Source organism: Triturus cristatus, chromosome 1_1 (genome assembly GCF_964204655.1).
Source record: "Triturus cristatus chromosome 1_1, aTriCri1.1, whole genome shotgun sequence".
NCBI classification, from domain to species: Eukaryota; Metazoa; Chordata; class Amphibia; order Caudata; family Salamandridae; genus Triturus; species Triturus cristatus.
Window position 1 is genome coordinate 926,526,503 of NC_140579.1, and position 13,424 is coordinate 926,539,926.

Genomic DNA, 13,424 nt, shown 5'->3' on the forward strand with positions numbered 1-13,424 from the left:
AAATATTGATCCAAATATTCCTTTAAATGCTTGTTTTCAGACTCTGATAATGCATAAATACGACTACAAGGTAAGGACGCTCCAGGCTCCAATTCAATCCTGCAATCATATTCACGATGTGGGGGTAATTTCAAAGCCTCCTTTTCATTGAAAACTGCATCCAGATCTTGGTACTCTTCTGGAATACTCTGCACTTCTATTGTACAAATCATCCGCGCTTGTTCAGCCAGACAAGATGACGGAGTTGGTCGAGGCTCAATCATTTCAGAGCGAAAACAATGTTCTGAGCAATATTCCGAGTTCAATTCATGGTTCTTTTGGCCCAATCTATTTTGGGGTTATGTTCCGTCAGCCAAGGAAGACCCAAGATCAACTGGAATTGAGGGGCGTCAATGAGGTTGAAACTTAACCAGCTTCGATGTCTTCCTGGACCAATCAGGGTTATCTCTTCGGTATTATAGGTGATGGGACCAGAGGAAAGGTTGGTGCCGTCCACGGCTCTGACTGGTTCCGGCTTATCCTTTTTGACGAAACGAATTCCCAATGTCTTAGCAAATTTTAAATCGCAAAAATTTCCAGTAGCCCCTGAATCAATCATGACAGACACTTCATCCACCTCTACATCCCGGAACAAAATTTGACTGGAAATAATTAAATGAGGGGCTGACGATTGCAGTGTGTTCACTAAAAGCTGAGCACTCGGAGTTGACTCCTTTTCCCATTCCACCAGAGCAACTCCTTCTACTGGTGGAGCCTGTCTTTTACCCATGCGTTATTCTTGGGTTTCTTCGGGCACTCCTTCACAAAATGGCCTTCTCCGCCACAATACATACACAACTTGCCCAAACGTCTCTTCTCTCTTTCTTCCTTAGTGAGAGGACCTCGAACAGTACCAATTTGCATTGGTTCCTCACAAGTTCCAGCCTCTGAAGTTTTTGTCACCTCCGTTCTGATTCTATCAAATCTGTGTGGAATTGACCGGGTTTCCTTCCGTCTTTCATTTCTCCTTTCCGATTGGCGTTGATCAATTTGCAATACTAGATCTATAAATTCCGAAACTTCGATGGGCCTCTTCGGAATCTGAGCCAACCCATCTTTTAATTCATCCCTAAGGCCTCGATAAAATATTGCTGCTCTTTTTGCCTCTGGCCAGTTGGTTTCCACAATCAATTTATTAAAATGTGCTAAATACGCCACAAGCTCCCGATTACCCTGCTTCAAGTCTAACAGTTCATTATTAGTGGTCTGTGAAACTGTTCTGCAATCAAAAATTCGTAAAACCTCAGCCTTGAACTCTTCAAAGTTGTATAAAACAGGATCGTTGGTAGCAACTAAGGGCATGGACCAGGCTGCAGCATCTCCGCTCAGGTAAGACAGTATGAAAGCCACCTTAGACTGGTCTTCCTTAAAAATAAGGGGCTTACATAAAAAATGTAAGGTACACTGCGTGAGGAATATCTGGGCCTTGTGTGGATCTCCCTGAAACCTTTCTGGGGGCGCAAGAGGAATAGTAGGTGACTTTGCATGGACAACTTGGGTGGTTAGTTCAGTAGATGAAGGCGAAGGGGAGAAAGCCTGTGTCTTTTGCTCCCTAAAACTAGGGCTGGGACTAACTGTGAGCTCATCTATCCTTTGACGCAGATAACTAGTTTCCTGATTTGACTTACGAACCTCTTCCCTAGTTTCACTTAATTGTTTCTGCAACTCTTCTAATATTGAAGCCAAAGCCTTGACATCAAATCCTTCAGCCATTCTGCTCAGGTGGAAACCAAATGGAAGGCACTTCAATCTGTCAAGAATCGATACCTGAACCTGTTCAAGTCCACGGGAGCAGAAGTCCGAAGTCCTAATGGAGTATAATTCCCAACTCCCCTACACCTCTGAACCAGAATACACTCTGGACTCAGAAACGGGGGGGGAGGGGAATGGGAAATTAACAAGAGAGACTGCCACTCTGGTACCCTCGCTGTATCCCTCAGGGGAGTATCTGCACCTGCAATGACAAGCACAGAATTACTACGTCCAGAAAACCCTTTTGATAATCTAACAATTTAACATCACATTTAACTTTTCTTTACCTGTCCGATGGTGGATTTTGCCTCTCTCTATACTGTTAGAAAATCTTATGCAACCTTTCTTACTGGAGTTTAGTAAATAAGCACTTGAATTGACCAGTTGAAACAATCCAAATTAATTAACTGTCTTTCTCCTGCTCTTTTAGGTATTCTTCCTGAAAGGATGCTGACTTGGTGGTTGGTAAGTATAATATATATATATATTTAATACATACAGTCGAGTTATGATGATTGTAGACTTTAACTCTGCTTGCTGATATGTTTTTTGAAGGTCACTTGACGCCAGAACTAAGTAGTATTCTGTTCTAATGCTAAGGCTAAAAACTAACTTAGAAGAATAAAGAGGAAGTAGGATTCTAAACAACTTAAAGTCTTTTTTTTCCTATCTCAGTCTTCTCCTTAGTACTGGAGCAAATCTTTAGTAATATGTCTCTATTAATAATTGGAGATTCTGTCCTTTAGCGATGAATGAACAAACAGTCTATTGCAGGAAAATTCATAAACTCAGTCTGAGCGCTATTCAAAATACTGAGTTCCTTCTGAAGATGAAGACTGCCTCACAAAGGGAATGTTCAGCGCAAGAACCGGCGCTGGCTAGAACTGCTTCAAGAAATAAATAACCTCACCAGCAGTAATACGTCTCAGACACAGCCTTAAAACTCCTCACACTCCTCGCTGCTTCAGGAACTCCCAAAATATTCAAGTCTCAGAAGAGAAAATCCAGTCACTGAGGAGCGCAGTACAGAACCTGCCTCCTCTGAAGGTTTGACAGTAGAAGTGCGCAGAGCAGCTGCAGCGCGCGAACAATAACAGAGTGGCTGTCAGGCTAAAGAGAGGGAAACACTAGAACGCTAACTACCTGCACCCGCCCTCCATGTTGAATGTACTCTGCCAAACAAGCGTCTAGCCACCAATTCTCTCCAAGTTTAAGGTGAAAGGGCAAGTCTAGAAACCTTCCCAAACTTATGATCGGGACACCTTAGCACAGAATTATGGAGAATCTGGGCGGACCTGACAGCATGATTTCTTCATCTTCCGACAGTCCATCATCAACCAGCGCTTTGAGGCTGGCACCTATGGGAATGCATTGCTCGTTGGTAAGTACCAAATGAACACACCACACACCTCAACTCCACAATCATGCAACTCACAACTCTGGGAATGCACAGGTTACAAACTCACATACAACATGCCAAACAACATGCCCACCTACCAGACACAATAGCACAACTTACTGTGGTAACCCGGGCTGGCCATGTACACAAGCCATCAACAGCATTGCACCTTAGCCACACAATAGCAGAATGTGGGCAGAGGTGGGAACCAGGCATGTGCGAAGGAGGCAAGTGACCCATGAATGAGAATGTACACAATGCCAAGTATGGCGTGGATGTGCTGGCCAAACTGCAGTTTGCAGACCACAGACATGTCCATGTCGACATACACTGCTGGTGTTTGGAGTGTAGTGGACAGTGGACGCAACCATGTCACCTCAGCCAGTGGGGAAGATGGAAATGTAGTTTGTTACGTCCCCCCCTGCAAGCGTGAGCAGAGTGGGCTGGCCCGGCGTACGGCAGGCTAGCGTAGGGGTGTGAAAAAAAGCACGTTGCTCTGGGTGTGGTTCTCTTCCGGAATGGCCAACGTGTCTGCCAGGGCGGCGCCTCTCAACCCGCCACGAGGCCGACGCCGTGAGTGGTGGTGCCTGCGATCCTATGCTGTCAGATCTAGGGCGGTACGCGGTCTAGGGCCCGCCCCACTCCATTCCTGTGTCTCTGTGGTGCACCAGCGACGTATGCCTATGCCGTCTTGTGCTAAACCACGTTGTGGTAAGGCGCACGAATCTGCTTCTGCTGTGCAATGGTGGGCCAGGTGCTTTCATTGTATTTAAACATTTGCTTTGTGATTAAGCTTTAAACAAGTGCTTTGTATTTTGCATGATTGTAAACATTTGCTTTGTATTTTGCATGATTGAGCTATCATAGCTCTTATATTGCCTTATAGTACTTGCATTGCCTTGCAGGGTGTGTGTTTATCTTTGTAGGACAACATGTCCCATGAACCTTGGAGGAAGCGTGTTGTGCGTGGCAATGTCCTCATCACCTGCCACGCCTTTCCCTCCGTGCTCACTATTCTTTGGCTGCTCGCACGGAAGGTCCTTTCAGCTCCTGTTCTGCTTTTCTGGGAAATCTTTGCCGGAGAGATTGGTGAGTGCCCTCATAGCCTTTAGTGGCGTGCCTGTGGTCTGATGATCGGACTATCATCAGTTCTTAGAGTTTCCGGCTGCCGCTCTTCATTCCTGCTCGGCGTGACCGGCCCCTCCCACAGGAATTCTTCGTTCGGTCCTGACACAAGACTTCAAACATTTGATCAGAGTAGGTCGTACTCTGAGGGGGTAAGATTGTATAATTGTAAATAAAGCCTGATATTGAGGACAATTTATGGTAATCGGAACATCGCACTTTTAAAAGCGCTGTTTATTTGCACTTGGCACAACATAGTATTTGGGGGGCTCATCTTTGAGCATTACGTGTTGAACATTACTCATTGAGCATTGTGCAATTAGTTGACACTAAGCCCTACAAACAGAGATGTGTTTATGTTAAGTACGTTGTGAGTGAAGGTAACTCACATATCTTGTGGAAAGACAAGTACTGGATTTAAAAACGTTCCATATACAGTCCACGTATGGTACAGTACATAGTGAGTGAAATCATCTCGCATGTCTTGCCATTGTATTTTGCTAATAATGGAAAGCATTTAAAGCTTAAGAATCAGACTCGACTCAAAAACCTATTGTTGCATTGTAGAACATTAGAAGGCTCTTTTACGAGTATATGTTTGTATATATATTGTCTTTTGTTTTAACCTTTTCCTTTACAGGTCTCCTTCCCAGCTGTTTCCATCCTAATTTCCCTTCCCCCGCTTGATCACTCCAATACTCTGTTACCATGAATCGAAGTTGGTGGTATCGAGAGGTGGGTCCATTTATCTTCACGTTCAGATCCCGAGGAAGAACGTTCGCTCTCACGTTAGTGAGCCAACGGTTTTTATTCCCTCCGGTCTGTACGAGTGGACACAATGGCCACCTTAGATGATCTTATGAAAGTTGTTACTCAAATGCAAAGGGATTTAGCGGAAGCTAAACATGATACTGCAGCGCTTTCCGATAAGGTCGACCAAAAGCTGCAACAGGGTGCTGGCAGTCCTTTCCCTCAGACTACTAAACCTAGAGCAGAGTTGCAACCCTCCACCAACATTGCTGTGACAATTCCTACACAAATTCCGTTGGCTCCTCCTGAGCGTTTCTCTGGGGACCCTTCCAAGGTACAAATATTTCTGACGCAGTTGGAATTACATTTCACATGCAGACCTACTGCATTTCCAGATCCGCAATCTAGGATCGCTTTCTTAATATCCTATCTGTCTGGAGACGTAGCCACTTGGGCTGTTCCTTTAGTGAGACAAGACAGTCCTCTACTGTATAATTGGCGTAGGTTTGTGGAAGAGTTTAAAAAAGTGTTTGATAGACGGGCAGTTACTCTGTCAGCCGATAGAGAATTATTCAAACTAAAACAAGGGAATAAAGATTTGATTACGTATTTGCCACATTTTAACCGGTTAATAGCAGAAACCTCCTGGCCAGAGGAGAAAAGGTCAGCTCTGTTTCACCAAGGACTGAAAGATGAGATTAAGGATGTCCTTGCTCAAATCGATCCTCAACCAACTTTTTGTCCTGAATTAATAAATCTGACCTTACATTTGGATCACCGATTGTCAGAAAGGAGGAACGAAAAGAAAAGACCACACAAATCTGGATGGCGTCCAGAAAGGCCTAGAGCTCAATCATCTGCCTCTGAATCTACAATAGAGCCTATGGAAATTTGAACCATTCGACAACCACTATCTAAAGAAGAAAAAGACACCCGTCGCAAAAATGGACAATGTTTGTATTGCGGTCGCAAGGGACATTTTGTTAAAGAATGCCCATTAAAACCTAAAGGACGAAACCCAAGTGCAAAAAATATTGTTGCCCTCGTAAATAATTTGACGGAAAACTAAGCTGCCCAAGATGTTTGGAAGGGGATCTCTTGGGTATTCGTGCCTTCCCTTCAATCAATTCTTGTGTCACAAATTACAAAGTTCATTTCCGTCTAGCTGTTTATATTGTGATTAATACCACAGTTTACCAGTTACAGGTGCTAGTGGATTCAGGGCAACTGGTAACTTTGTTGATTTAGAAACTGCTCAGAGGTTACAAATACCTTGTGTAAAAAAAGAAACGCCAGAAATTGTACAAGCAGTAGATAGAAAGATGCTGTCTGGGTCCAGTAACTATACAAACTTCCAAGATTCTCATGCTTTGTACAGATGCTAGGGAACAGAAACATTCTGAATTTTGACAGTTTGACGTCATTCAAGCCCCACAATATGGTTTCATTTTAGGGATGCCTTGGCTTTGTTTGTATAATCCAGTAATTGATTGGCAACAAAGAGAAATTCGTTGTCATTCCATGCACTGTCTCACTCATTGTCTTTCAACAAGAACAACCAACATAAAAGAAAATATAACTGGACATATCGCCACAGCAGAGGAAAAAGAAACTGCACTGCCTGTTCTGTATTCATGATTTCAGGATGTGTTCAGTGAAACCAAGGCGGCCGTTCTTCCACTGCATTGGTCATATGACTTTCAAATAGATTGGACACCTGGTTCCAGTGTACCGAATTGTCGAATTTACGCCTTGTCAGAAACAGAAAATCAGCACTTTAGCAGTATCTTGATCAATATTTAGAGAACGGCTTCATATGTCCAGCCCGATCTCCAGCCGCGTCTCCACTTTTTTTATTACAAAAGCAAACGGCGAATTAAGAACGTGCATCGACTACAGGGCATTGAATAAGATCATTATCAAAAACAAATATCCCCTGCCACTTATCCCTGTTCTCTTGGATCAAGTGAAAACATCTGTAATTTATTCTAAACTCAATCTTAGAGGAGCATACCACTTAGTTCGCATTAGAGAGGGAGACGAGTGGAAGACCGCTTTTAAAACCCGATATGGTCTCTTTGAATATTTAGTCATGCCTTTTGGATTGTGCAACACTCCTGCTGCGCTCCAATTTTTAAAAAATGATGTTTTATGTGAATTTTTGGGTTTATTTGTCATTGTATCCATCAATGACATTCTAATCTTTTCAGAAACTGTGGAGAGTCATGAAGATCATGTAACTAAAGTTTTGACCACCTTACGCTAACACCATTTATACTGTAAATTATCCAACTGTGACTTTCATGTTACACAAGTGGAATTTTTGGGGGTTATTTTAACACCATCTGGAATGCAAAAGACCGACAGAAAAATACAAGCCGTTGCCGATTGGCCTATACCTAAATATATCAGAGATGTGCAATGTTTTTTAGGCTTTGCAAATTTTTATCGACGGGTCATTGATCATTTTTCATCCTTAGCGTCCTCTATCACAAGATTGCTACGTTAAAAGGTGAAGTTTGAATGGTCATCAGAAGCCGATTCAGCTTTATAATCTTTGAAAAAGGCATTCACAGGTGCCCCAATTTTGATGCACCCACATGTAAATAAACTGTTTATTATAGAAGCAGATGCTTCTGATGTCGCACTTAGCGCCATTTTGTCACAAAGACATACCAATACGGGAAAATTACACCCTGTGGCATATATGTCCAGAAAATTAAGCCCCGCAGAGCAAAATTATTCAATAGTGGAGAAGGAATTACTTGCCATCCATGATGCCTTTAAAGAATGGCGACACTATCTTTTAGGAGCACGTTTTACGGTCACTGTATATACCGATCATAGAAATCTCCAATTTATGAGTTCAGCTAGGGTTTTGACACCAAGTCAGCTGCGTTGGATGATGTTCTTTGCAGAGTACGATTTCATTGTAATATATCGACCTGGACTTTACAACAAATAGTGCGATTTCATGGATTGCCTGCGTAATTTTGTCTGCTCGTGAATCTCAATTCTCATCCAAATTTTGGCAGCAGTGTGTCGCACGTTGCATATCACGTCTAATATGTCAACAAGTCACCATCCTCAGACCGACGGTCAGACTGAGAGACTCAACCAAACGTTAAAGCAATATCTACGCTGTTATGCTTCAGAGGCAAAGCACTCTTGGTTGGATTTGTTATGGGTGGCGGAACTAGCTTATAACACCTCGTAACATTCCTCCACTGGCATTTCACCTTTTGTTGGATTACATGGTTACGTTCCTAACACTATACTGGTCACTCTGCCTAAGACAAGCGCAGATACGCCAGCTGTACAAGATTCTGTTCTTCATATGCAACCAATACATCAACAAATTCAAAAGAACCTCATAAAAGCCAAGCAGGACTATAAACAACAATACGATAAACGTCATAGACCCAGTCCAATCTACCAGCCGGGTGACAAGGTGTGGTTCTCAACCAAGAATTTTACTTTTAAAGTAAAAAACATGTTTCATCCAAAGTTTATTGGTACATATAAAGTGATACGGCAAGTGAATCCTGTCACTTATAAGCTGAAACTACCTAGTTCGTTACGTATTCACCCAGTGTTTCAAACCTCTTTTTTGAAGGCTGCCAGTGACTGGTGTCCGGAGTGACCGGCACCTTTGTTGATTCACGGTCATTGGGAATATGAAGTACGTGACATTTTGGATCCAAACTCAGGGGCTCTGAGTTGTGGTATTTGATATCTTGGAAGGGCTATGGACCTGAGAATGACTCATGGGAGCCTACGAGAAATGTGCATGCTCCCCGATTAGTGAGTCGCTTCCACCTCCGCTATCCTCAGAAGCCGGGCCCTAGATCGCGCTTGGGAGGGGGGAGTACTGTAAGATCTAGGGCGGTATGCGGTCTAGGGCCCGCCCCACTCCATTCCTGTGTCTCTGTGGTGCACCAGCGACGTATGCCTATGCTGTCTTGTGCTAAACCACGCTGTGGCAAGGCGCACAAATCTGCTTCTGGTGGTGGGCCTGGTGCTTTCATGGTATTTAAACATTTGCTTTGTGATTAAGCTTTAAACATGTGCTTTGTGTTTTGCATGATTGTAAACATTTGCTTTGTATTTTGCATGATTGAGCTATCATAGCTCTTATATTGCCTCATAGTACTTGCATTGCCTTGCAGGGTGTGTGTTTATCTTTGTAGGACTATATGTTCCATGAACCTTGGAGGAAGCGCGTTGTGCGTGGCAACATCCTCATCAGCTGCTACGCCCTTCCCTCCGTGCTCACTATTCTTTGGCTGCTCGCACAGAAGGAGCTTTCAGCTCAGGTTCCGCTTTTCTGGGAAATCTTTGCCGGAGATATTGGTGAGTGCCCTCTTAGCCTTTAGTGGCGTGCCTGTGGTCTGATGATCGGACTATCGTCAGTTCTTAGAGTTTCCAGCCGCCGCTCTTCATTCCTGCTCAGCGCAACAGGCCCCTCCCACAGGAATTCTTTGTTCGGTGCCGGCTCCCGCAGAGTTTCCCCGACATAAGACTTCGAACATTTGATCAGAGTAGGTCGTACATTGAGGGGGTAAGATTGTATCGTTGTAAATTAAGCCGATACTGAGGACAATTTATGGTAATTGGAACATCACGCTTTTAAAAGCTCTGTTTATTTGCACTTGGCATAACATAGTATTTGGGGGGCTTATCTTTGAAAATTACGTTTTGAACATTATCCATTGAGCATTGTGCAATTAGTTGACACTTAGCCCTACAAATAAAGATGTGTTTATGTTAAGTATGTTGTGAGTGAAGGTAACTCACATATCTTGTGGAAAGACAAGTACTGGATTTAAAAACATTCCATATACAGTCCACGTATTGTCCAGTACATAGTGAGTGAAATCAACTCACATGTCTTGCCATTGTATTTTGCTGATAAAGGAAAGCATTTGAACCTTAAGAATCAGACTCTACGCAAAAACCTATTGTTGCATTGTAGAACATTAGAAGGCTCTTTACAAGTATATGTTTGTATATATATTGTCGTTTGTTTTAACCTTTTCCTTTACAGGTCTCCTTCCCAGCTGTTCCCATCCTAATTTCCCTTCCCCCCGCTTGATCACTCCAATACTCTGTTACTGTGAATCAGAGTTGGTGGTATCGAGAGGTGGGTCCATTTATCTTCACGTTCAGATCCCGAGGAAGAACGTTCCCTCTGACATGTGCGCCTGCTGCACCCCAGGCCGCTGGTCCCCAGACCCATCTTGGTTGCCCCCTGCACACCCAGGCCTCACTGCTCACCTTCCGACACCGGCGTGTGTCAAAGAGGGCACAGCACGTGCTGGTGCAAGCTTCAAGCCCGAGGCCCACGACCACACAAATCAAATCCAGTCCGGACCAGGCAAGACACAGTATCGTCGCACACGCTCAGCTCTGGTGGTTCTACCTCCGTCAACCACAAATCATCGCCACATGCGATTCCAACGCCGTGTGTGAGACTTCCAGGAGGAGCTGGCTGAACAGCACTAGGCCCACGCTGACCGCTGCCTCCGGTCTACACTGCGGTCAAGTAGGTCACACATTTGGAACGGGGTCTTGATTTCTTTATGGTAGAGTTTATACCATTGCACAGGCCTCATCGCAGACTGCATTCCCTTTCAGCTCTGGTGCCACTAACTCTGTGCCCCGACTCTCTGGTTGAACTTTGGTGGCATCTGAGTCCATGGCCTAGGTGTTGTCTTCATCATCATGTAGCTGATACTGACTTTGTATTAGAAATGAGTCTGTAGCCCTCATCTCCTCCATATTGCCTGTGTCCGCTTGGTTCTGCCCTCTGCATCATGCCCTGGAATAACACCTTCCACTGTCTCCCGAAACACTCTGTGATATTCACCTTCGACATCAACGAGGACCCGATTAGCTCTTGTGGCCCTACCTCAGTGCACCGCAAGTCACTGTCCTGTGGCAGTGTGCCTGTGCCGGCTGCAGTGCACCTGGGAGCCTCTAACTCTGTGCAGCTCAAGTCATGGACCCTGTCTGATTGAATATTGGATGGCCTCTGAGTCGATGGCCTGGGGTCATCAACGCCATGTGTCTGTGGTCCTGCGCTGACCGCTGCTTCCGGCCTTAACTGCGGTCCACCAGGGCTCACACATCAAATCGAGTCCTGATCTGCCCGGACGACGCATCACTGCTGGCTGTACACGCCACCACCGCCAGGACCACCTCCAACCAACAACTGCCAGAGTCGAAAGACTCTTACTGCCAGACTATCAGAGTTGCTCACACCTGTCTTGGATGCCATCATCAGCTTGATACCCTGCTCACCTCTTCAGGTGCCACTAACTCAGTGCACCACAACTCATGGACCCTTTCTGATTGAGTTTTGTGCTGTGGACAGCTCACGCAACAATGTCACCTCAGGCAGTGGGGAAGACCTGGGACGATGATGAGGAAGATGAGGAAGGTGTAACACACCCCACTGCCGCTGCAGCAGGAATATCCCAAAGGGACACAATCCTAGACAATTTCTTCACATGAGCACGCTCAGCTCTGGTTCCCCTACCTCAATGCACTGCAACTCACGGACCCATCTGATTGAATATTGGGTGACCTCTGCACTTGCTTAGGCTACCACCATGATGCTTCGCAGTTGTTTGTGTTATGTTGATGTTTTCTGTTTCCGCTTTATTAGTGATCACTGTTCAAGTTGTTGCCAGCACCAACTACTCCCTGAGGGCTGGCTAAGACTCACCCCACACTCATCCAGCAAAGGCGTCACTGGTCAGGTGACCCTGGTAATAAAAAGTGGCCATTACATATGCATGATGGCCCCGGGCCCTACCACAGTACAATGTGCTGTGTACAGCGGACGCAACCATGTCACCTCAGGCAGTAGGTAAGACCTTGGACATGTAGCTTTGTCGTCCCCCCTTTATACGTAAGAGGAGTGGACTGGGCCGGCGTACGCAAGTCCAGCGTAGGGGTGTGAATGATTATCCCGGGGTTCTGGGCATGGTTCAGTACTGGAAATGTGCAAATGCGTGTGTCCCTATTGCAGTGTCGGTGTCCGTTGGGGAGTGTAAGTGGTCTCTGATAGGAATTAGACACCCACATATGTAATCTAGTTCAATCAATCAATCAATCAATCATTTATAGTTATAGTTCGGCTGCCATGAGGCCAAAACCCCACCGCACCTGTTCAGCCACCTCCTTCTGGCAGTCTAACACCTGGCCTTGGAATGTGATGTGTGCTTCGGTGAGGTGCTGGGAGCCAGCCGTGGTGGTGGGTGCTTCCTGCTGTGTGGTCTGTGCAGCGGGTGGGGTCTCCTCGATGCAGCTGGGCTGCCCTGCTCCTGGAGGTGGGTTGCCTAAGATGTCCATGAGCTGTTGTAGGGCGTCGGTGTCGCAGGTGTGTAGGTTCTCTTCATCATCACTGATGAGTTGTCTGGTCTGCTCTGCAGGAGGTGTTGATTGTCCCTCTGGAATGTGAAGGGGAGATGCATTTTAACATTGTGTTGATGTAGGAGAGTAGGGTCTGCTATCCTATGGTCACCCCAAATTTTTGCTTTTTGCTTCACTGGTTTTTGACATATTGAGGCTGTGGGCCTGCCAATCAGACCCCCAGCCTGCTGTTCTCTCTACTAAATTAAAACTATGCACCCTAGGTGCATAACCAATTGGAAGTGGATCACCCTGTCAGCCCCTGTACCAGTGTACACTAGGTACCCAGGGCATTGGTGTACCCAAGGCCTGCCAGGGGCTGAAGCATGTATTATGCCACCCCAGGCTTGGCCTAACAATTTGACACAACTGGCTGATCACTCAGCTGGGGTAAGTTGGTGTAATCACCTCTTACTTAGGTGTAGTATACCTATACCTAACCTTAAATGGGACACCTGGTAACCTATAAGTCACTCCTATGGCAGGCCTTAACAATCCTGAAGGCAGAGTGCGTGGTTCCATGTGAGATGGTGCTCTGGCATGAGCTGAGCCTGTCTGCAGTGGTCGGAACAACTTCCTTCTACTGTTTCCAGATATCGTCATACCATATACTCTTAAGTGCATTATGAACCTCGCGGTTAAATGCTATCTTTGGTTTGGCTTTATCAAAACATGTCGAGTAAGGTGTCATACAAATTGGAATACTAACCCCTCGCCAATTCTGGCGACGGGGTTAGCATTCCACCCTTCTAGAGGGACACGACATGTACAGTACCTGAAACCCGGGTAAAATCAGACATAGCCTCAGCTCCACAAAATGGATGCTGCCACCACAGACACAAGTCTGCCCTCCTGCTGCTGGGAGTCCTTCCAGCTTGGGAGGTGTGGACAAAGGGTTTCCTGCCAGGGGAGGTGCGTGCACCACCCCAGACAGGATTTT

General features: G+C 45.4%; 1 protein-coding gene across 3 annotated transcripts in view; it reads right to left on the bottom strand.

Annotated features, from left to right (window-relative positions):
• LOC146871304 (uncharacterized) overlaps positions 1-13,424 on the bottom strand; it is a 311,017-nt gene that overhangs the window by 185,677 nt on the left and 111,916 nt on the right. The window contains exon 2 of one of the 3 annotated variants that reach the window (XM_085650807.1): positions 12,239-12,522. The exons of the other annotated variants lie outside the window; for them this stretch is intronic. Within the exon in view, the coding sequence (XP_085506933.1) occupies positions 12,239-12,522 (284 nt within the window). The remainder of the gene's footprint in view (positions 1-12,238; positions 12,523-13,424) is intronic. 3 annotated transcript variants of the gene reach the window in all.